Genomic DNA, 23,426 nt, shown 5'->3' on the forward strand with positions numbered 1-23,426 from the left:
CAAGGGAGTGCGCGGCCTAATTTTCGAAAGGTTCATCCCCGTGCCGGAATCTTTTCTCCCGGGGCACTAAGGGTGGATAAGATTCCCCTCCGAGCAGCAGCCTACTTCGTCGGGTCTTCCTGTCTTCTTGTCGCGCAAGAGACTCGCTCAGTCATTTCGATCACGTGACGCGACGCGAGTAAGCGGTACCAACTGCCACGAGGTAGAAAATTAACCGAGTTCGTGGGGCGCTAAATCAGCGCAAGCTGTGCTCGGAATCTTATTGAATTAGGAAAACCACTAGACTATTATACGATGGTATCTTTCGGCGTGAAGCGACGCCGTACAGACCTAGGGAGGATACGTTCAATTTACAGGAAAAAATATACCGGAAGAAGTGTTTTTCAGATCAGAGCAAAGCCGTTTATTCCATTCAAATCAACTTAAGTAAATTTCCTTCTCCATAACTGATGAGTTCAAGCAAACTTTTACTCGTCTCGCTGTCTTAGATGACATAGCGAAAGAATTTTTACCGGAACTACGAGCGTTCTCGATCACTGTGTAGCGCCTGGTAGTAATAGAATTTCGGTAATGCTAAAGCTGCGTATAGCTGGGAATAACCCGAAACGAAAAGTGGGAGGGAGGCTTTCGATCGCCTCTGCATCAGCCTTTACCGCAGTATCGGTATGGCGGAGGTTGGGGGTGGAGGAGGCCATTAAAAATGCAGGGGCTGGAAATTGAAGTTGGAAGTCGAGCGCAACAAAAACAATGACATTATCCCCTGTGTGCGAGCCCCGCGTGCCGCTCGCTGGCTGCTGTGTCGATCGTATATCGGTAATTTAATTTGAATTTGCCGTTCCGTTTGCGCAACCGTTCGGGCATTGTGTTTGTTTCGAAATGACTGCATTGTTTCGCCCTGCCTTTTATCAGTCCCGCTTTTAACCCGCACGTATAGAGCTCTGCCCGCTACCGATTTCCGCATTGCATCTCCGCGCTCCTGATATTTCGACCTTGCGGTTCATGTGCGACCCGAAAATGAGAAAATGAGAAAAATCCAACTAATTATCGAATAACGCGCCGACGAATCAACCAAGAAACGTCTGTTGTACGAATAGAAAAATTTTACCTTTCCGGAATAACTATACCGAAGAAGAAATTTCTGCATAACGACTTTTGTTCGAGCCCGCTAGTGTCTTGGAGGGCCTTCGGGTTTTGATGTTTGGGTGACGAAAGCAGTGAGTTAGTTGAGAAAGAGCGGACAACCATATATTCCAAATTTGCGGGGTATAGAGAAATAGAACCCTGCACTACTCGCTAAGCTAGCTAGAAAATATCAGGAACGAAAATTGAAGACTTTTTATGTAAAAAAGACAAGTGTCTCTTGCCTCTTTGTGCCCGTAAAGAGAGCCTGCATATGCCACTTCTTTGAAAACATCTAGAGTCGGTTAGAATCGAACTAGTACCAGGTCAACACCAATTATTCACAGCAAACACATCGCGAATTATATGCCTTGTACATTTTCTATGAAATTTCCTATCGAGTTCAGATACTCATTAAACTTCAAAACATTAACCCATTAAAGCTCGGGAAAAAACTGGGTCAGATAGAAAACCTATGTGGAATTTTTTCGTCAGAGTTCAATTTTTCAGTGCAATAGTTCTTATGATGGAAATTATGGAGAGTTGTAAATTTATTCGGCACGATTTTGCACCAACAAACTGAACTCTGACAAAAAATACGGTACATAGATTTTCTTCATCATTTTTCTCGTAAAATCAATTGGCGCAGTCAGTGTTTCAAACTAACGACTTTCAGCATAATTTGTTTCAATAATTTTTTACATACAATTGCAAATGACATAACAAAAAATACGTTTATTTGATTTTTTCATTTTGCTACGAATAGAATAGTTAGTTAGTTTGATGCTATCTGACCCAGTTTTTTCCTGGGCTTTAATGGGTTAAGAACCCACTGCGCTTAAGTAAATAGTAAAATATCCGTTAATTATAAACACTAATTAGTACAACGTGGTTTCAAATTTATTAAAAACCAGTGTCTGTACCTCGCGTATATGTTTACACGCAGAGTCAGTCAGCTCAACGACTTTCTTTGTCCGAATGGTATACCTAATGTAAAAAATGGTAGTTTTGAAATTATCAAAAGTCGTCTAATTTGTACTACTACAGAGAAATTTTCATAGTCAAATTGGAAATTCCATATCGGGTATGTTAGATTAACACCAAATTATAATCTGAACAATTTCACCCTGTATTTTTATCACAGTGTAGACTTTTTTTTGCGAAGGGTTAGACAGGCACGGTAACGATTGAGATTATACCGTGCGAATAATCTATGTTTATATAGAATGATCTTGAATAAACTGGAAATGGGTTCAATGTGTCCAAATTCAACCTTGATTTACGTCACGGATAATTTGTATTCCTGGGTCCGAAGAATTTGACATTTCGAAAAAGAGGATTCCTGTACCATCAAACCTATCTATTCCCAATTTTTTAAGGCAAACCTCGCAGAATATTTTTCAAAATTTCACGATATGCAGTACCTGACTATGCTACGCGATTGAGACAGGCGTAAGAGATTGGAATTATTTCGGAATACGGTGAAAGTAGAGCCGGGGGAAGATCGAGGAACGTCTGTTCGGGTGGATGTCGCCCGATACGTGGTTGAACAAACCGTCACGTCGGGACGTTGACTAATGATTTTCGTTCCCGCAACGCGTGATCGTGAGAGTATCAGCCACCCAAGTAATTGACGTCCACGAGGCAGAGCCGGAGTAGTACAGGTATCCAGTTTTCTGAAAATCGTTGCACTCCGTTACAAGCCACAGAGTAAACTTCTCGCGGAGCCAAAATCTCTTTTGCATAAGTCGGGGGAGAAGACGAGGGAGGAGATTGGCACACCTATATCCGTAAGTGCAGCAGCGAGACGGAGAACTTTTCTCCTCATCACAGGGCATGAAAAGTTTGGTAGGCAGATAGGGCAGGAGCTATTCGGAACCTTCTCCTTTACCGCATTCAGACTCGAGAGACCCTCGACTCTGGACTCTCAACTTTAACCATGAAACGCGAAGACCCGACGGTAATAGCCGCCAATACCAAGACGTCGGAAACGGTTGTTAGACGAAGCGATGCTCTTCTGGCTGCAACGCGTTGCACCTTATACGCGTACACAGTGCGGGGTAAAATTTCACTGCGAGCTTCCGACCGGCTTTACGGGCTTTGTAAACGATGCTTCAACCTAACCGGGCACAAATTTTCATCGAGAGATGCACGCGATACGTCCGACGCATCCGTTACAGAGTATTTTTTTTTTCTCCCTCCTTTTTTCACTTTGTTGTTGCCCGTGTAATCCTTCGCTGACGACGTCGTTTCGCTCCTGTACATTTCCATTCTCTGCGGTCCAAGCAGTTTCGTATAATTGCGGCATAAACGCAACCCCCGCACCTTTTTTCTGAGCTTCCTAGCTCCAATCTTGGAGTTTCCAAGTGGTGCAACATTCACCATGATGCCAAGCTGACATTTCTTTGAGGAACGCAAATTTGAGATAAGAAATCTGTAAATCTATTTTTATTGCTTTTCTTCTGGGCTGTTGGGAAACCTTTACTGCAGATATGTCTGAGTATTTACTTATGGAAAGCGAACCGAGGAAACAAGGATTGGAGGATTATGAAGAGTATATCGTGAATGGAGATGGATTAACGGTGGGCTATTGTCTCAGTTTCTCGTTTGTCCCTTCATTTCAATTGCCAACGTCTCAGAACCGAAGGTTGATTGTACGAGAGCCATGGCACAAGAAGCTACGACGGCTTAAAACTAGAAGTACAGGCATCGCGGACCAGGTATTATCTGAAACTACGACTTGTATAATCGCGGAAAGTTTCGAAGTAACAAACCGGTTTTACAACCGTCCCTCTGTTTTCATCAGCAAAGTATGTTAAAGCAAAGGCGTTACTTGCATTTCAGTTTACCGTACCGAAGGCTTAATAATTCAAAGCCAACACGGAATGACTCCAGGCTATAAATTTCATAAATACACAAGTACGGGAAAGAAACAGCTCTCTGCTTTGCTTTGAGATGGATTTGCGATATCGTGACTGACAATGAGGCAGAAATACGCGCGAGAACTTCGACCGTGACGATACAACTGCAATAGGTACGATAACTGTGGTGACGCTAAGTAATTACATTCGGAAACTCCCTCTTTCCACTTCCTGCAGCTCTCTTCCCAACCTACCTTCCTTCTCCTCCTCCTCGCTACCTGCGAGCTATAGACCGTTCGCCTCGGGTGAAACGGAGAGAATATCTCGGGCCAAGTCTTGGATGTTAAGGCCCGTAGGGTGCGAGTCTGATAGAAGGGAGAGGACTACTTCTCCATCAGATCAAGACGTGTGACTCGAAGATGAAATTGGTTCCCTTAACCGTCGGTATAACATAAGATGTACGTCGGGGAATGTTCGTGACTTTAAGTTACGCCGAAGTGTTTGTCTTTGAAACTCATCAGCAAATAACGCGAAAGCCTAAAATGGTTGATGGGTAAAGGAATGGGAAGAAATTCTTTTCTACCAAGATTCGAAAAGATCCTAGGGAATTATCAGACCCACCGTATTAAGTAAATCCGAAACGTTAAGAGGGAATGGAAATCGGTTGGACGGTCGTCGGCGTACCGGATCGAGAAGGCACGTGGCTGAGAAACTGCAGGATCAAATCTACCGTTTGCAAAGAGCCGATATCTGGAAGGATCAAAATGGGGCGTTTAAGCGAGCGCCAATTCGCAGTCGGTGGATATCGTGGCCAGCGATCAGATCAGGGAGGCGGAGAAGGATGCGTTATACCCTAACCTGTAGAGTTTATTGGCTTTTCTTTCATTCTATCCTTGGGAGTGGGTTTCGGTTAAGATGAAGGAAATGAAGAAAAAAAAAAAAAAAGCGAATGGAAGAAAGGAAAAAATCGGCAGGCAGTCATGCGACTACGGTAATGAGCTACGAAGAATCGAGGGTGGGTTTAAAACCTAAACTGAAGAGATGCACTTGAGAAAGGGATTATTAAAAAGAGGCCAGAGCCTCCTCCTTGAAGAGGGCCAATTGGGGAACATCGGGGAGCAGGAATAAAAACGAGAGTAGACGGACCGCCACCCCTGCGTATACATACGCAAGTATATACGGGGTAAAAAAGAAGTAATATTGGCTATAAATTACTTTTCCAATAATCTCCCCCTCACCCTCTCGCGACTTATTTATTCAATCCACTGTATCTGCGCATAAATTGATTCCAGACAGGTGGGACGAATTATTTAAGCAAAGATATAAATCTCGATTCCTCCTTCTCCCCCGAGCCTCGATCCCTCATCCCCATCCCCCGTTCTCATTCACCAGAGTTTGCTTGACTTTCTCGGCTGGACGAAGACGAGGGGATGTCGACCCCTGTAGGAGAATCCGATCTGCCCCCGGAGCTCGGATCGAGCCCGAAGAAGCTGCCGTCAGACGTTAACGATACGGCAGAGAAAATCGGATTTATCTACACTAGTCAAATGAGGGAAAGACCCTCTTGATGCCTCGTTCTATCCGCCCCCTTAATTCTGCCGAGAGATCCTCGTTCGTTCTACGGTCGTAGAAACGCGAGATCGGGATGAGACGATCCCAGGTTTTGGCTTTTATTAAATTTTTATCACCTTTTATATCCCGCTATAAACTGATTCACCTTTAACCCCGCGGCAATAACAGCAATAACGTCGGGGTGAACACGTCACTTATCCCATCCACCATCCACTCCAGACGCTGGCACGTATCCAAATCGCCCGTTCAAAACGCGTTTCCCCGTTACCGTTGCGCCAGATATTATTGTCCGCAATGAATATTGCCTGTCTATTCTCGGCGATATCATTATTTAGAAGACTGAGCCATCGCGGGTACCGACCTCAGCCTTTCCTCGCTTGTACATTTATTATCGCATGAATTATTCAACACCCAGAGACATCAGAGTCGAGTGTCAACCGCGTTTCTCCACCGCTGTGCGCTGCAGACACTTTCCGCGATCGCGTCCACTTACCTCTTCAACTCCTCCTCACGTCTTCTCCGACTTATACTCGGAGAACGAAAACGTTACCCCCTCGTCTTGTGCCACCTTCTGCATCGTGCGTCCGCATCGAGATGAATACGAAAGAAGCGAACCGCTGAATTCAACCTTAACGCGTTTCGTGGAATACTTCAACGCATTACTTAATTGGTTTTCTTCAGTGGATCACGCAAGAAACTTAGACGATTCGCTTTTCTTTTCCACTCCCTCATCCCGCCTGAGTTTCCGTCAAAATTTTTCAATAATCACTCAGACTTGTCGATTTTCACGACACAATATCGCGACAGTCGTCAAAAGATGCCGATATTCATTTGTCGCGAAATAAATTCGTACCTTTCAATAGATGGGGTTCAATCCCAGAATTTACAATTTTCCCCAATTCTTCGACAACCCTGCTATATTTGGAATGAGAAAAAAAAAAATCCATCAAGTTGTCGAAGCGGCGTGACGCATTTGAAGAATTTCCGAAGGTATGTACCATACGAATCGCGGTTCATTCGTCAGGTAATCGACGGCATCAATCGGGATTCAGGAGGAATAGATCAGACGAAAAAAATTCGGAGTAACGCGCGTGTAAGAAGTTTCGGGGTCGGCGGCAGCATACGTGGAAAGCATATGTAACCGCTCGATCTGGGAAAGATGATGAAGACTCACGCGTGCCGTGGAAATGTGCCTATCATCCATTAAACACGCGGGTCCCAACCATAACTGGTAAAATATACACGGATGCGAAACCGGAAGAGCGCGTATCTCGTCCGCGAAGCTTAACCGTCCTTTGGTGAATTTTATAGGCCGGCGGCACGTGTTCCAGGCTCTCGGTTTCGAACTTGTTACCTAACAGAGGGCGGCTCCGGCAATGGCCTCAATAACGATCAGGAGGGTCGTCCGATAGCGTAAGACGTGTTAATTTGGGCCGCGTTCAAGCATTCGGAAGGAAAAGTAGGCGGAAATGGCCGGTTAAGATCTCGATAAAAGCAGCGCCGATCTTATCCCTCCTCCTCTTTCACCCTCTGAAAAAAAATAGGGTATTTAGGGGAAACGCGAGTACCCGAGTTGAGGTAATCGAGCCCTCGGATGCTGCAGCAGCGGTTTTCGCAGCGGCGATCAGAGGCTGACCCGGAGAGAAGCTGGCGCGAATCAAATATAGAGGGGTTACGGAAGGCTTGCTACTTTCGTCCCTCCTTTTCTCCCCCGCCAATTGATAAATTGGGACGGAGAGCCGACGGCCTGGAAGGAAGAGTCGGAGCGAGAAACGAGAAACGAGAAACGAGAAGTGAGAAGTGAGAAGTGAGAAGGCGGACCACCGACGCCCTGCATCGTTTTTCCACCAAATTGCTGCCTCTATTATTAAAGAGGCCGAGAGTAACTTACGGCTCCTCGAGGAATGGGGAGTTGAATAATAATCCGGCCCTGGTAACGCGATGGTTAGTTTGAATTAGGTTCATCCCCTCGTTTTATCCCCTCACTCGCCGCCCCGCGATAGTTCGCCCCACGAATTTATATCAGTCGTTAATGGTCAATGAGACTGTTAATCCCAACTTCGGGATGCGCCGTGCGGTGCTTTGAGAAACGAAAAATTTAACTGTCTCCAAATCTTCTCCCCCAATAATGAACTCGCAAACGTTTGAATTTGGAGGTTAATATATGTGGGTTTGGACTCCGTTGCAAGGACTATGCGCTTGATCGGTGAACAACTATTGATAGATTTCCAATTGTGAACCGAAAGGAGAATGAGAAAGCATTTGGAGAATTCGATTGGGGTTCGGGTTAACTGGGAGAAAATCGACTGATCTATTTTGATCGAGTAGTCGGTATTTCGCTGGCAATTTCTCACATTCGTTACTGCGTTGAAATAATTTCGGTTCAACGGTATCGATAATTACCGCACGAAGGTAATTCGAGGAGTGAGAATTGACGAAGAAGACATCCTGCGACGTCGAGAGTTCGAATGTGACAATGAGAAAATTCCTGACATATTACGGAGAGGTGCGCAGTTACAGCGGAAGGCGTTTCTGCACATTCGTTCAAAAGCCGTGAAAGGGTGTTTGAGAATAACGGGGTAATTTGGATCGACGTGGGAAAGGCGAATATGCGAGTTGCATCGCAGTGCAGCAAGTGGGAGGAATATGGCCAATGTCACTTTGGCGTGTCTGGAGGTCCGAGTGAGAGCAACGCGTACATAAATTTTCAAGAGAAAGAGGGAGCGAGAAATAGAAGTTGAATGAAATCGGGGGAGAAAGGACAGCTGCGATGGGAATGAGAACACGCTTTCGGTCGGGAAAACGTTTATTGAATAACATTACAAACGGAATTCGAACCTGTTCAAATGATGGAGTAGCTAGCTCCCGGACCAGACAGACACCAAAACAATCAGTCTTTCCATTTTTCTTTCTCACTTTCCTGTACGGTTATTATTTTCAGTTTGCCCCTCGCTGTGTCTGCGTGCGATGTTTTTTTCTTTTTCCTCCTTTCGCTTTTTCTCCCCACATCGTCCGACACGTCGGACGATTGATTCGCGGACGATTTCCGGTCAAAAACAGGCGACGTGATGAAAAATAGTCTCGCCTACTAGATCCGGCGTAAAAAGGCAAAACGTAGAAAATAGAAGCCGATAGACAGAAAGAGAGAACAAAAATGAAACAAAGTTTCGCAGCGTGGAAATGAAGACGAATATAAGTTAAAAACCACCTCTTTCGTCCTTGATATTTCCTCGTCGTTCTATACTTTTTCACTTCTGACTTCTTCTCCCAGTTTCTTGTATATATGTGTGTGTATATATATATATATAGATATTGCACGAAAACTCTTTAAAACTTGAATTTTACTCCAGCCGAAAAGTGGTGCTAAATTGAAGCCGGAGAGACCGGGCAGCAGAGCGAAAGAGAAAGAGCTGGGATGGTCCCTCGGACTCCGATTTAAATTCACGTCAGGGCGTGTCTTTCCGTTTCAAAAGCAGAATTTATATCGTACGCAGCTTTGTAATTAGCGTTCAGAGAAGGGATAAGGAGGAGAAAGAGAAGGAGAAGGAAGCATTTCACGGGGCTGTCGGATGTAATTACGTCACGGAACTTCACCGTTTTGCATATTATATTGTATATCAGGGGGCAGAAATCTCGGCTGAATGATTTGAGAGAGTCCTTTTCTTTTTCGTCGAATAAAATTTTTAGTTTTCTGTTTGAAAACGTCGAAACGCGGCAGAGTCCGCGCAATGCGAAAGTCAACGCAACGGCGCGTCATCTCCGTCCGAAGCTTTTATAGGGGTTAAAAAGGTCTGATATATACATATATTATACGGGGATGAAAAACTGCGGATCGTCAAACACCGGGAGGCGACGTCTGTTGTTTCGCACCTCCGGCGCGACTCTCGGGGCGAGGGGGGAAAGAATCAGAGCGACTCTACCGCGTAATGCGGGAGTTTCTCGTCGTCGGGGGTGTCGGGCGGGATGAGGCGCATTATTTCAAAGCCGAGCATTTAAAGTTTCGAGGGAACGAGCCACCCGCCGTGTAGAATAACCGTGAGTGGGGGATGAAAAAACGACGGGGAAAATAATATACGAGGCAGCACCTAGAAACAATGCGGGGCCGTAGATCATCCAAGACGCTCGAGAGGGAGGGGGAGGGAGAGGGAGAGGAAGAGAGAGAGAGAGAGAGAGACACGCCGCAACGACGCCCGCGACGCCCTCCATTAAAAATATTACGCCATCTTGCCCGCGCGCCAACCCCGTCAGCGACAAGTCCGAGTAACAATGTGCTATTGTTATTGCTGCAACCCCTGAAATATGAAACGCGAAACCTCCGAATGGCCAGACGATGGTCTTATAACCTGACTTTTCTCTGCTTAGGGAGCGTCGTTTATGTCTTTCTTCTCTGCTAACCACCGGCTCGACCCCCGGCCCCAGTATTAGGAAATCTGTCGTTTGTAGGGGGCGGATTAGTGTTTCGAATAGTCGAAATCACTCTCGTCGCTACACCGAATTTCTCTAGTCAAAACGTAACGGTAAGAACTCAGAATTGTTTCAATTGCGAATAGTTTTAGATGGTCGGAGGTTCGAATACTACAGATGTACAACTGCATGAAAATTTGTCTTAGAAACTTCCGGAAGTTACAACTCTATCAAATTTCGTCCATTCGATATTTTTTAACGGTCAAGGAGTTGGAAGTATCAGGAATTTTTTGCTTTTTGGACTAGTGAAATTCTACATCCAATGACGGTTGATCTCAACTTCGACCCTTCGAGTCCTTAAATACTCTACTCGGTATTGTTTTTTAAGGAGGGACTTCACGGTTCAAAACTAGAAAAAATACATGTTAGAAAAAAAAGAAAAAAAAAAGAAGAAGCGAGAGGAGTAATAATTTTCCAATTCTAGTCCAGTGTCGGAATTTCAGCAAACTTAGATCTTACGATTTACAATGGTCTCTCTTTATACCTTGTAGTCGTTCTAAAATCTGCTTCCGGCTTCTAACGACCTTGGATAATCACCGGAAGAGTGTTCATCGCGGAGTGTTTGAGCAATAAAGAAGCAGTACCGTTGATTAGAATAATCCGTGCGTTCGTACCGTCAGAAGCAGAGTCGCGAGATTAATTTGGGTTAAATTGACGATTTAATAAACAACCGTTGCCGCAATGTACGTGGAAGAAACTGCGAAAGGCTCGTTCGGAAGAAGTTGTAACGCTGCTAAAGAGAAGACGGCGGTGGTTGGGGGTTCGTTTTGGGCGCCGCTGACACAAATCTTCAATCATTAAGAAACCGCGCGGCATTTGGAATTCCCATCAGCGCCACCAGTCGCTACCATCAACCGTCCACTTGCCACCCCTCCTAAAAACCTCCCCCGATCCCCGATTCGCCCGCTTTTTCACCGCTAATTTCACCATTGTTCCCGAGGCTTCTTCAGTCCTCGCCGGGCGCCAGTCGCGCCGACATGTCCTTAAAAACACCGGCAACCTTCTACCTTACACCTCAATTAATATGCATCCAGATGTCGCCGATGTTTTTCCGCGGAATAAGTTCCTGCTCGGAGTTGTTAATTTGTTTGTAAAATTCTTCCAGTCATTCTACGCTGCGATACGATGTCTTTGGAAAAAAAAAAAATTTCTCCTCGCGGATTTCCAAGGTTTTAGGATGTCCTGAATCGCTGCAGGAAACGCTCGTCATCCGGAAAGTGTCGTTCTCTTTTCTTTCGCATTTCGCTGACAAATTGACCGGCAGGTTTGCGTGTCCGAGGATAATCAGTATCGTGGGGTACGAATATTTTATAGACGACAGTGGAATAACTGTTTCGGCACAATGATAACCGCGTTGCTTATCATGCCGACCTTAACATAACGAGTGACGAGGATCGCACCTGACCCTTGACACCTGTCGCGTGTATTATCCCGATTTCACAATACGGCAGAGTCTGGGCATATTGACCGCGTTGTTCGCGGCTGATGCAGCAGATTCGCTTTCTTTCACGAAGCTTCGAGAGCGCCACCGGATCGCGGAAAGCGAATAGTAAAACAGAAGAAGAAGTAGAAAAAAAAGTAACTTAGATTCGCGCATATTTCCAACGTCCATCTTGAAGGAGACGCGTTGTTTCTTTATTTTCAACCATGCCGTGCACACCGTTCCCAACGGTGTCGTGACGTGGCATAAAGCGGGTTATATTCCGAAGTTTATGGGGTGCGGGTGGTGATTTCTTATTCGGAAATAAGACGTTCAGGTCCGGCCGAACACCACGGGAAGGCTCGGCTCTCTTCTACTCGAGTATTACCGGCATAGCTGGAGTCCCTTTACGAGTGTCAACGGCAGCGAAAACAACCCCTCTTTGTTTTTATCTCACCGTGTCTTCCCTCTCCGGCGAACTGTTTGACTCGGAGAAAGAAGATTTTTCCCGTAACACGTTCGTCCCTCACCCGGAAACGATGAATAACTGCAAGTTCCTCAGCTCGGCTCTACCAATTTTCCTTAAAAATCCGAAAAGGATGAAACGCGTTGGAGCGTCTGATCGAAGCTCTGCACCGAGAGCTTTTTCTACCAACGGCAGACTCCTGCAGCCGCCTGGCATCGTAATTTAAAGATCACCCGGCAGACGTCTCCTGAGAAACGCCGGGGAAGCGTGTGCTTTGCGAGAAAGCAATCGGTGTGAAAGCTCGGCCCGCTTTAAAGCGTACAAATTGTTTAGGAGGCTGGAGGGTGAAGGAAGAAGACAAATCTCGCTGATGTCGGTAATACATCGTATATACCACGCGTACCTCCAAGGGTTTCGATGTGTCGTTCCGCAGTCTGTCCCGCAACCGAAATCGTGCGGAAAAAAATCGTCAGCATCGTTTTCAAGCCCTTCGATTATACATATCGGCCGTCCTGCGCCGGGGGAGCAAAGGAAAATCGTCCGGGCTTTTCCTCCGTTTTTTCCCTTCCGCCGACCGTCCAACCCAAATACCGACCGTGTATTTTCCCTTCCTCGGCAATATCGCGTGCCCGGCTATCCTCCGCAGGCTTAATAAAGACGCCGTCGCGGGGCGTTTAACCTCGCACGTGTCTGCGAACCCGCAAATTAGTGTTTTTGCACGCGCCGGTACACGTTGTTCGGTAATTAATTTAGCACCGGACTCGTTCCGCCCCCCCGTAGCTGCGCTTTTACCCCCAGCGAGCCGTTTGATAATTACCCTCGCGACGTCCGAGGTACGCGCAGGTTGACCGGATCATCCTGGCCGCTTGCTCGCCTGTTCGTCGGCTTCTCTTAACCGCTTTCCGCCTGTAATTGCTCTAAGCCGCAACCGAATCCCAAGGTGGTTGGTTCGCCCGGATTCCGCATTGACGCGAAACACCTCCCAAGACGGTGAAAATTAGACGGCTTCATCGCTTCTTTCAAACTCCAGCTCCAAGTAGGAAGAAGGGATTCGGAAGTTGGGGGGGTTGATTTCTTTTCGTGCCCCGGGACGCCGCGCCGCAGCGCCGACTCTTCGATCCGCGTTGAAAAGCTTCTCGCCTGCTTCTCGGCTAGACGAATTTTGGATTGAAATTTATCTTCCAAAATGACTTGTATGCACCCAGAAAGTATTTGTTTAATTTATCGAACATTGTAAAATATATGGTTATTCCATTCAAATAAATGTTATTTGTATCCAACAAAAATGTGATCGGAACAATAATTCGTCTTATCAAGTGAATCAAAATTTATTTTATTCGATAAAACATTTATTTAGCCCTAATTGATCTTCACGCATGGTAAATTTAAAGAATTCTTTTTTTCTGTGTACAGTTAGAATATATCACTTAGTTTTCAAGCTTGGGAAAGAATTGCAAGATTGATCGAAAAATCAATTCTATGATTCCGGCACCAAAATTTTCTTTTCCATTGTATGAATATACCTGCCGTGTCGCTTTTAAATTCGATTCTTTAATTTTCCCATATTTCAATTCGACTCGATATCATCTCCACACGATACTTGACCGTAAAGAAATCTCGGCAATTCCCGAGCACATAATTTGATCGCGCAACGCGTAATCCGTGGTCGTAATAATTTCCATGGGGGTGGCTTACAACGTATAACGAGAGTGAAATCCCGCAGCCCGATATAACTTCCGGAAATAAATAGCCGGCCATAGCGTGTGACCGCATAAAACATTCAGGCAAGGTAGGCCTTTGAGCTGCGGATGGTGAAGGTTCGGCCCCGGTTATGGGGTGTATAAACCCGATCTAAAAGTCTATAACTTAAGGACCTAGCGAGAAGGGCGGTAGGCCGGAAGCCCACCAAACGAAGGGGTAAAAAGGCTGTGGGGCATATCTGCAAGGCAGGACGAAGCGTTACGTAATTAGCCAAATACTAGCTGGCGAAACTATCAAGCTTTATTACAAACGGGACGAAGTGTCGAACAAAAGTTGCAAAGCAAATCGTAGCGCAGAATCCGCCCCAAGCATACGCGACGCAACGCGTAGGTGAATTGTGTAATTGAAAAGGGGGTGGCGCAGGGTTCGCATATTTTCGACCCCGGCGTTGATGGACTCGGTCGGCGGGAGGTCGTTCATAAATTATATAATGCGGGGGCGTTAATTATGGCAGAGCTTAGGTCCGCTCGGGGGCTGTTTAGGGATCGAATGCGGGGGGCGGGACGCCGCCGTCAACGTCGCCGCTGACGGCGTAGGCCTCGAGGCCCCGGCAGAATCTGTCGGATGGGGGATTACACGTTTAATTAACCCGACTGCGTGCCGCGCCTCGCCGCGCCGCGGGGTAAGCAAAGTCGAACCGAACGCAACCGGGTCCAACTCCTCTTCTAGCCCCAGGCCCTCGGCTCCTCTGACTACGTGACACAAATACCTACGTACAACGTGTAACCGCGGAGTTTTACTCCCGCCAAAGTCCCAGTGACGTGACGTGCGGGATGCAGAGGACACGAAGAAACTTCGTTAAACTATATACCGTCGGAATGTTTGCACGGATTTAATCATCATCCCGATTTCATCACCCCTCTGAAAACTTAAGGATATACCTGCTCCGACATGACTACTTTTTTTGACAGAAGAAATTGAAACAATTTGTTTTTTTTTTTGTCTTCTTTTTTTTGGCGGCTCGATTTTCGCATGTGCGGGATTAACTACATCAAACTAAAAGGAAAAACTTGTGCCTTATTTTTTTTTTTTTTTGGTATGTCCTGAAATTTTTCCCTTAGAATATTGTGTTCGGTAAGATAAGTCGGGTGTTGCAATTTTTCTTCAATTTTATTTAACACGAAAAACACGTTAGGTTGCATTTGTTTCCGACGTTGGGATCGAAGTGGTGAAAATTTGAAGATGAATCGTTTTAATTCTAAAATTTAATAAAAAATCGATGAAACAGCAACGACTAAGGTAAGCCTGAGAACTGGAGGATGTAGATATCTCAGTGCAAAACAATATGACAAATTGAAATTTTAGCCAAACGAAAATTATTGTCGTAGAAACATGGTGGCAGAAAGTTGGTTAATTCCTCAAGACGGTGGCGGAAGATTTTCCCGCCGTATCCATATATTACCCGGAGTTTCATGCATACATGTAATAATATTTACGCGAGTATCCAGTCATCAGCGTGGCGAGGATGGTTTCCGGTTATCGCGATATGACGCCAAGTTTCTCAAGTTTTAATTGTTTCGGGGGAAATAATATTCTCCTCGGCCTATTGTGTCTGTCGGGACGTGGAAGCGACGCTCTGCAGGAATCGTTGCCGAAGCGCAGGGTGAGGAAGGGGGTGAAGGGATGGGGGTGAAGATGAAGACTGATTGTGAGGCGGCGGGCCCGTCATCGTCCTCTTGAGCCAGGTTGAGCCTGGAGTGACGCCGCGCGGATATAAGCCGTGGGATTTTTACTCATTTTTGGAACAACACGCCCAAGGATTTACGGGACAGCGAAACCCGGACTCGCGTGTTTCCATATACAACGGGGTTTTAGTTTTTTACGACATATATATGTACGTACGGTGTTTTATCCTTATCCCTTGTTTTATCCCGCTTAATGCAATAATTGTTGCGAGGTTCTCATTCGCGGCAACCGGTCTCATCCTACTTTGAATTTATACACACATTGTTGTTGTTGTTGCTGTTTGCAAAAGTGTTCGCGAAAGAATGAAAGCGGGGGGGGGGGGGGGGATAATCATCGAACACAGAAAACTTTCGTTATGTCGGAATTACCGACATTAAAAATGGATAACTGACAATTTTTGGTAAACATTTAAGTTTTCGAGAATTTTTTTTCAAACAGCCTCGCGTCGAGATGCAACGTACGTACATCCAAGATAGTTTCCTATCAAAGTAGGGAATTAATTTATCACCGTTCGTAACGAGTGAGGAACGGTTTTTAGTAGATATAGGACTACTGCACACCGTAAGCGGCGGGATAACGGTCGTAATAAGATTATATAAGATTATAGTCCACAACGCCGGAAGTTTGTATTGGAGATTTGAGGTAGTGGAATAAAATCACCTGGTGCACACGTCAGTTAGAGGAGCCATAGACGGGGCAAAGTTACGAATCTTCGCAGGTGTATCGACCGATAAAATAATTACATCGAGAGGAGCGACATTACGACAATGATAATTGTCGTAACAAGAATAATAAAAACGAGAAGTATATCACAGTTACCTATGTTACAGTCATACGGTGTATATTAGGGTAGTCCGAAGGAAATTTTTATTTATTTTTTTGCTCTTACCCCCCTCAGATGTCAGTGTTTGATAGAAAGAAAAGAGTACTCTCAAAATATAAGCTCGTTAACTCAAGTCTAACAGGTCGGTATTTCAATTTTTATTTCCCATTCATTTAACGTGGGAAAATTTCATTTTTCGTTGAAAGTTAAAATACTCGTCAGGTATTCGATATTTTTCAAATCCATGCATAAATCCATGAAGCTGATTCTTCAAGCTTTCCAGACCTCCGTAATAATGCATGGTTATCGTCATAGAAAACATATTGCCGTCGTAACAGAGAAAATCGATAATGTTATAACGATGATAACTATGCTTTGCTACAGCGATTTGCAAAGTTTGAAGAATCGGTACCAAGGTTCTACGTGTGAACTTAAAGAATATTGGATATTATACGAGTAATTTAACTGTTAAAAATAAAGTTAAGTTTTCCCATGGCAAATGAATGGGAGATAAAAATTAAAAGATCTACCTGTCAGATCTAACAATACAGAGCTCATCTCTTGGGAGGATCTTGTTTCTATAAAATATCAACATTCGAGGGTGTATAAAGAAACTACTTTTTTTTTAACCACCCTGGTATACGCACGTATAAGATATGTTATTACGAGTATAATTCAAAGTATACAATATAAGTTAAATAAAAATAAAATAATAATGATACTGACGTTGGACGGGTTGGCGATGATGTTTGTGGGACTACTGACCGCGTTGCTGTGGGTCTGGTCCGTCTTCAGCTCTCGATGATTGCTGAACTGGACGTAAACAGCTCTTCCTCTCAGCTGGGCCACGCAGGATGCGTAATACGTCACCATTGTGGCCGCAGCCCCTTCGTCGGCCATCTCCAAAAAGGCCTGAAACAACAAACGAAGATATTACTTTCACCTGTCGAAAGCTCGATGATCATTTTGAATCTGGAAAACGTCGCGGTGTATTCAGTTTGCAAAATTGACTCACTCCGAAGGGGAGGGTGAAACAAAGCGTGTACAAAATCATTATACATATATATATATATTCATGTGACGCGCACGCCGCGAGCATCGTTTACTCTTTAGCGATGGGCGAGGAATTGCGAAAGTGGCGAGGGAGAGGGGGGGGGGGGGGGGGGGGGGGGGGATTATTTTCCCGTGGGAAAGCCGCGAACACGAATATCCCCCGGAGGAGTTTTGCTTGCCGCTGTACAAATCCCGGGGACTCGCTTAATTTCCAATTTGCGAGAGAGTGTTTACACGTTCGGCCTAGTTTCCCGCTCGTCGTCTCGCCTTTGCTGCCGCTCTGATATTTTAGTTCCCCAATTCGCTTGCCCCATCTTCTCTCTCTCTGACTCTGCAACGTTCCTTAATTAATCTGCATAATTTCCCGACCCCACTCGCTCCCCCCCCACCGCCCACCTCCCACCGCCTTGGGAAGCCTCCTCTCTTACGGTTACATCGGGCCAGATTAAATTTCCCTCGATGGGGTTGGTTGGCCGCCTCCGCGGGTCCTCTTTCTCAAATGATAGAAGCCTTCTTCGGCCGTAAGACTCGTCGCGAATCTAATCGCCGAAATATCGACTCGACTCTGAGGTAGAGTTTACTTCAGCAAATTCGTTGAATCACCGACGTCTGTACGTAAATATCAGCAGCAATGCTTTTCACCTGACCGCGACTACATTCGATATTCTATTCGTAATAAATGATAATAAATCTGAACTACAGCTCACTCCAGAAGGCACGAAGATATTTGATGGAAGAAAAAGTGGGAATATAACTCGGAGGGAGGTGGGAATTTACGCTGAGGTGCGATAATGGGATTTTACCGGAGTTAAGTACCGCATATAATCATTGTTTCATCGTGGATGCGGGAGCCGAGGCGAGGCGGGGCGAGGGTGTTGGCAAGGTTAATCCGGGGGGTCGACCTGACGATAAATAACAAACAGCTGAGCTAGTGGTTTCAACCCCTCATCTCGGCGCAACCGTTCTGCGGGAAGAGGGCACCGCCACCACCTCCTCCCCCTCTTCACTTTCTACGGTTAACAATTTGTACCGGATTATTGTGTTATGTATATATATATATATATATATATATATATTATATAAGAGATGGAAGACGAAATTTTCTAGGCGTTGTGCGATCATCATCACCATCAGCATCATCATCATCGTCGTCGTTATCAGGATCGTTACAGTTCCCGGATTCATCGCGAAAATGAAAGACAGAGGCGCGTCGAAACAACAATCAAGGGAAATTTCGCGGGACACAAGGTTCAATTCTCTCCTCAGAATGTCCCTCCGTCCTTAATTCATTTTCATGGAAGTGTAAGTGAACTGTAAATCGCGGAAAACGAAACAAATAGATCTTTGGAAGAAGAAACGGTGCCTTGTGCGTGTATACAAGCCGTGTGTGTAAAAGACTATAAACTGAGAAAAAGCGATCCTGTGAAACCCTAGGAGGCTGCTCGTTGAACGCGCGTTGCTTTGCTCGCCTGATTTCTTTTTCTCGTATTTATTTATTTATTTTTATTTTCCTCTCTCTCTCTCTCTCTCTCTCTCTCTCTCTCTTGCTCAAATCAATATTGCTTAAGCTCGACTCGTTCGATGAGCCGGGAGCGTATAGCGACGGAGACAAAGAGGGAAAAGAGATGAGGGTGTGCAGTAAAGCGGGAGGAAAATAAAACTCGGTCGGTCGAGAACCTTCTACGGAGCGGGAGAAAAAGCAAAGATATTTAAGAGAGAAATAAAGGGATTGTATATATATATGTGTACATATATATGTACAAACACATGGTACGTACAGTAGCATCGACCAAACCCGGTGATTACAGAGCACGGCTTAGCCGTTTATTACTCAAAAGCTGGATAGTATCGAGTCTCGGAAAATTGTTAGCTGTTATCCCGGTGGTATAAGGTCAATAATCAATCTCATAATATCTCGATTACCGAAGACCTGGGAGGGTAAATTTATCAATGAGAGTGACCGAAAACCAGAAGCAAACGATCATTTCAATCCAATCGCGTCATATTTATGACTATCGTCAAGGTTACATAAGGGGCCATCCGTAAATGAAGTCACACGCTAATGGGGGGAGAGGGTATCACCGTAATGTGGGGGGGGGGGTCAAAAGCTTTGTGACGTCACATGTTAAGATTTAAAATACTAAAACACGAAATTTATATATAAAGATTATTTATTGATAAAAATAAGAAAAAAATGAAATACATGCGTAAGTTTGAAAAATTTGTGACGTCACATCGGGGGGGGGTTCTAAAAATGTGACAAGGACGGGGGGAGGGGTTTAAAAGTTCTAAAATTCGTGTAACGTAATTTATGGATGGCCCCTAATAAATCGAACCTTTTACCCAACAGCTTATATATATATATATATATATATATATATATATACATATCTGAAATCGTAGGGAGGAAAACAAAATGTCGGTAAAGCAAATAATTCATCCGCGAAGCATCGTGTAGTTAAACGAGAACCATCTCGTGTAATCGCACGACTAAATCCACCAACTCTCGTGGGTTATGCATGTATATGTATAATATACGTATAGACGTGTATAATAATTTTAGTCCCTCATCTGGCAGATCAAACGAGAGTTGTGGCATAATATGAACTAGAGATTTAAAGGAGAAGGAGCTTCGTGCGCCTCGCTCGAAATACGCGGTACGAGATGACAGTTATTAAAAATTCCCGGATACGTTTAAGCCGGTCAAAGGAATCCGACGGGACGGACGAGTGTTTGCCGGCTCTGTGGCGCGTAATTTCCTCTCGGCCCGCAGAACGTGATGAAAATATGAGAAACGATTTTCAAGAGTTCGGGCTTGTTTTTCACCGAGTGCCGAGAGCGAGGGAAGGACGCAGATAGGAAAGAGAAGAATCGGGAAGGGCGGGAAGAGAAGAAGAGAAGCGACTCCCTGCAACACCGAAGCCGCCTTTCTTCCCTCGAGGGTGGGTGGAAACTAAATTTCAGATCCGTATCTCCGATCGTCATTGCGAGGAAAACGCGGCTGTAACGCCGTTAGCGAATTCCCCGCGTAGCCGGCCTCCGACACACGCTGCACTTGCGAATGAAATGCGCATAAATGTGGGATGGAACGGGGAACGAAGCCGAGGCGGAGATTTTCACCGACAAACATTTCGTCCGTTCGTCGGCTCTCGTCCCCGTTTTCCAACTCCCTCCCCTGCACGCGGTGCATTACGCCCGACCAACCGCACGTCCAACCGAGCAACCGCGACCCGGTCAACCAACACCTGGACAAAACGCGAACGGTCCGAAAGCCCGCTACCTCGATTCGGCGTAATTAACGCAGGTATAACTGAATTCCATGCAACCGGTGAAACGAACGGCGCGCTCGTATGCGGTGAACCTTTTTATTTTTTTCTTCTTTTCTTCTATTTTTTTTTTCTTTTTTTTTTTATCTTTCCGATCGTTACCTTCCTCTTTCACCCTGCATGCGTCCCAAAACACCCGTTTAATTTACGGTAAATTGTGCCCGTGTACAAAGTATGGAAATGCGCGTGCAGTTGTAGCGAGCGAGCGAGCGAACGGCGACGATCGTCATCATCATCGTTATTGTCATTATTTTCGTATCACCAATTGCAATTAATTTAACGATAATAATCGCATCGGTGATGATGATGATGATGATAACGATGGCGGTGGGGTGCCGATAATTATCATTTCGGTATATGAGGGTACAAGCGGATACGACATAAACCAGCAGTTTCTGGATTATGTATTTTGCAAGGTACGAATTATGTTATATACGTATATATATAAACTGTACAGGTTTCAATTTATTTCCTCTCGGCGTGTGTAAACGGCACTGCAATCGCTTACGAAATCAATTTCGGCACGCTGCGCGGGCATCGTCGGATGTTGTTCACGGACCTACGTAGGTATCAATTCGCTACTCCAGCCTGCCTCGTTTGGGGTTTAAGGGTATCATCGCTTATTCGAAATCCGAAATCAAATTTTTATTTTACACAAAATTAAAGTCATGCGGATCGGGTTATGCTTGTCACCCAAGGTACTTGTCACATGCGATGAGAAATGCTACGCGACGACTCCCTCGAGAAACTTGACACTTCTCATAAAATATCATCCTCCAAACACCAGAGAATTATGTTCCGCGAACCAAAAGCCGGACCAATTGGACCGGTTTTGCAATTGTTTCCGCAAACTACACTCTGTGATAACTTAAGGTTTTGATGATTAATTATGCGTGAGAATCGTTGGTAACTGCGCACACGTTAATTAGCGTTGAATTTTAATTTCAGTTTCTTTTTTACCCCCCCCCCCCCCCCCCCCCCCCCCCCCCCCCCCGGCGTATTTACACGGGCAGAGTGTTTTTGGTCGGCGAAGGTAGTAGAAACGATAGTGAGCAGCGGCATCGCATCGGCCGCCTGTGTCGGGGGTTGTTTTAACGCAAAACTGTACACATCGACACGGCCCGCAAGGGCGCGAGAGTTCGCCCGCTGGGTTAGAACGGTTGTTTGCGGTTGTTATCGCGCGATTACTTTGCATTTCTGGCGGAGCGGTCCCGGGGTGGATAAAACAGCGCGGGAACGAGAGAAAAAGGAAGAGGAAGAGGAAGAGAGAGAGAGAGAGAAAGAGGGGTAAAGCGAAAAGGGGGTGGAAAAAACGCGTCATCGCCCCGTCCTTCACCGGGAATACGCGTTCTCGGGGGGAAACAGTGGCGGATTCAAGGGAAGAAGGAAAAGTAAAAAAGGGAAATAATAATCCCGACGAACAAGCCCCAGGCAGGCAGCAGAGAATATCATTCCGCTCTCAAGGCTGCGGGTAGTGTAGTCGGATAATTCAGGCCGCACGCGGTCGTAGGAGAATCGAGAAGGCAAACGCCGTGCGGTGATAGAGCTGTGTGTAAAAGTACGTGATACAAGAGCTTGCGATGCATACGTCTATCTATATATACACACACATATATATATGTATATACATATAACCCTATAACTCTCGGGGCTTACGTTTCGCTAATTGAAAAGTTACGTGCGATTATCCCGCAGCGCTGGGAGGGAAATTTCGAGTTACGACCCCTCGTCATGGTTTGTTCCGTATAGGTACGACACGGAGATAGTAGAGCTTCCGTCCCATAATCGCGCCGAGCTTGCGACTCGGATAAACGCGCACGGATCTTGTTCAGAGAATAAGTACACGTGTAACGCTCGCGTTGTTCCAGCGTTATTCCTGCCAGATTCCCGGTTCCCGGTGAAGCCGCGTTTTCTCAAATTTTCGCACGAAAAGTGGCTGATTGGCCGCCTTTCATTTTCAGGAGCGGAAGAAACAGGAGAAAGATTCTCGCAGGGTCGCATCCGCGAAGGCAGAGGGAAATAATCAATAGCAATCCCATTCTCGGGAACCTCCGCGTGATCCTCCCCAACATGATCCGAAAGTACCTCCAGGTCGCCGTCGTCCTGGGAAATCCTCCGCCCTACGCCACTTCCGTTTATACTACTGCGCGGAATTTTCGCTGCCGCAGCGACATTGTCGTTTAGTTACAAGGAATCGGAAATATCGTAATGCTGCGAGTCTATGATAAGGTCGGGAAAATTCTCCAACGAAATGTCGCATCGCTGCGATTTTACGAAGCAAGAACTGTTTCGAACGGCTGGAAAGCGTTTAGACGCGAACAACGTTTACGAGATTCGAGTGATTTTTCGACTCCTCGATGATTCCGTGAGACAACGATCCGAAAGATATGGTCGAAGCTTCTTCGATTCGAAGTTACCTCGGATTTTCGTATCAAGCCGTTGCCGTTCTCACGATCTCCATGACAAGAACTATTTTCGTCAACCTCGTGAGGTTGGACGTGTATCGGCCTTAGGCCTTGTCGTGAACGTGTTTTCCGAAGCGCGTCGTTCCGGCGACTGCTCCAAATTCGCACGCGCGTCAACTCGCTTATCCGCGAGAAATTAGGCACCAGTGCTGCCATGAGCCGATAGATCACGGCGATTTTGAGAAACTACGATGGCGCGATATCCAACGACGTTCAGTCACCAAACAGATCTTGAAAAAGGTTTCAGGGTGATTAAACTTCCGGTGAAAGTTGCAGCACGGTTCTAAAGAATCAGATCACGCGAGAAGGATCCACTCTTTTTTCTCTCTCTCCTGCTAGACGAGAATATTATATACGTGCGGAATATTTTGAAAAGCCGAAAGCTGTCAGCGGGGGAAATTGAGTTGAGC

At 45.6% G+C, this 23,426-nt stretch overlaps 1 protein-coding gene across 8 annotated transcripts in view; it reads right to left on the reverse strand.

The window, feature by feature from the left end:
- Window positions 1–23,426, reverse strand: part of LOC124181005 (polypyrimidine tract-binding protein 1) — a 346,021-nt gene that overhangs the window by 20,469 nt on the left and 302,126 nt on the right. For 7 of the 8 annotated variants that reach the window (XM_046567062.1, XM_046567057.1, XM_046567064.1 and 4 more), the window contains one exon: window positions 16,899–17,084. In XM_046567062.1, coding sequence (XP_046423018.1) covers window positions 16,899–17,084 — 186 coding nt within the window. The remainder of the gene's footprint in view (window positions 1–16,898; window positions 17,085–23,426) is intronic. The other variant, XM_046567061.1, reaches the window with a different exon arrangement.

The sequence above is a fragment of the Neodiprion fabricii genome, chromosome 4 (assembly GCF_021155785.1).
Source record: "Neodiprion fabricii isolate iyNeoFabr1 chromosome 4, iyNeoFabr1.1, whole genome shotgun sequence".
Taxonomy (NCBI): domain Eukaryota; kingdom Metazoa; phylum Arthropoda; class Insecta; order Hymenoptera; family Diprionidae; genus Neodiprion; species Neodiprion fabricii.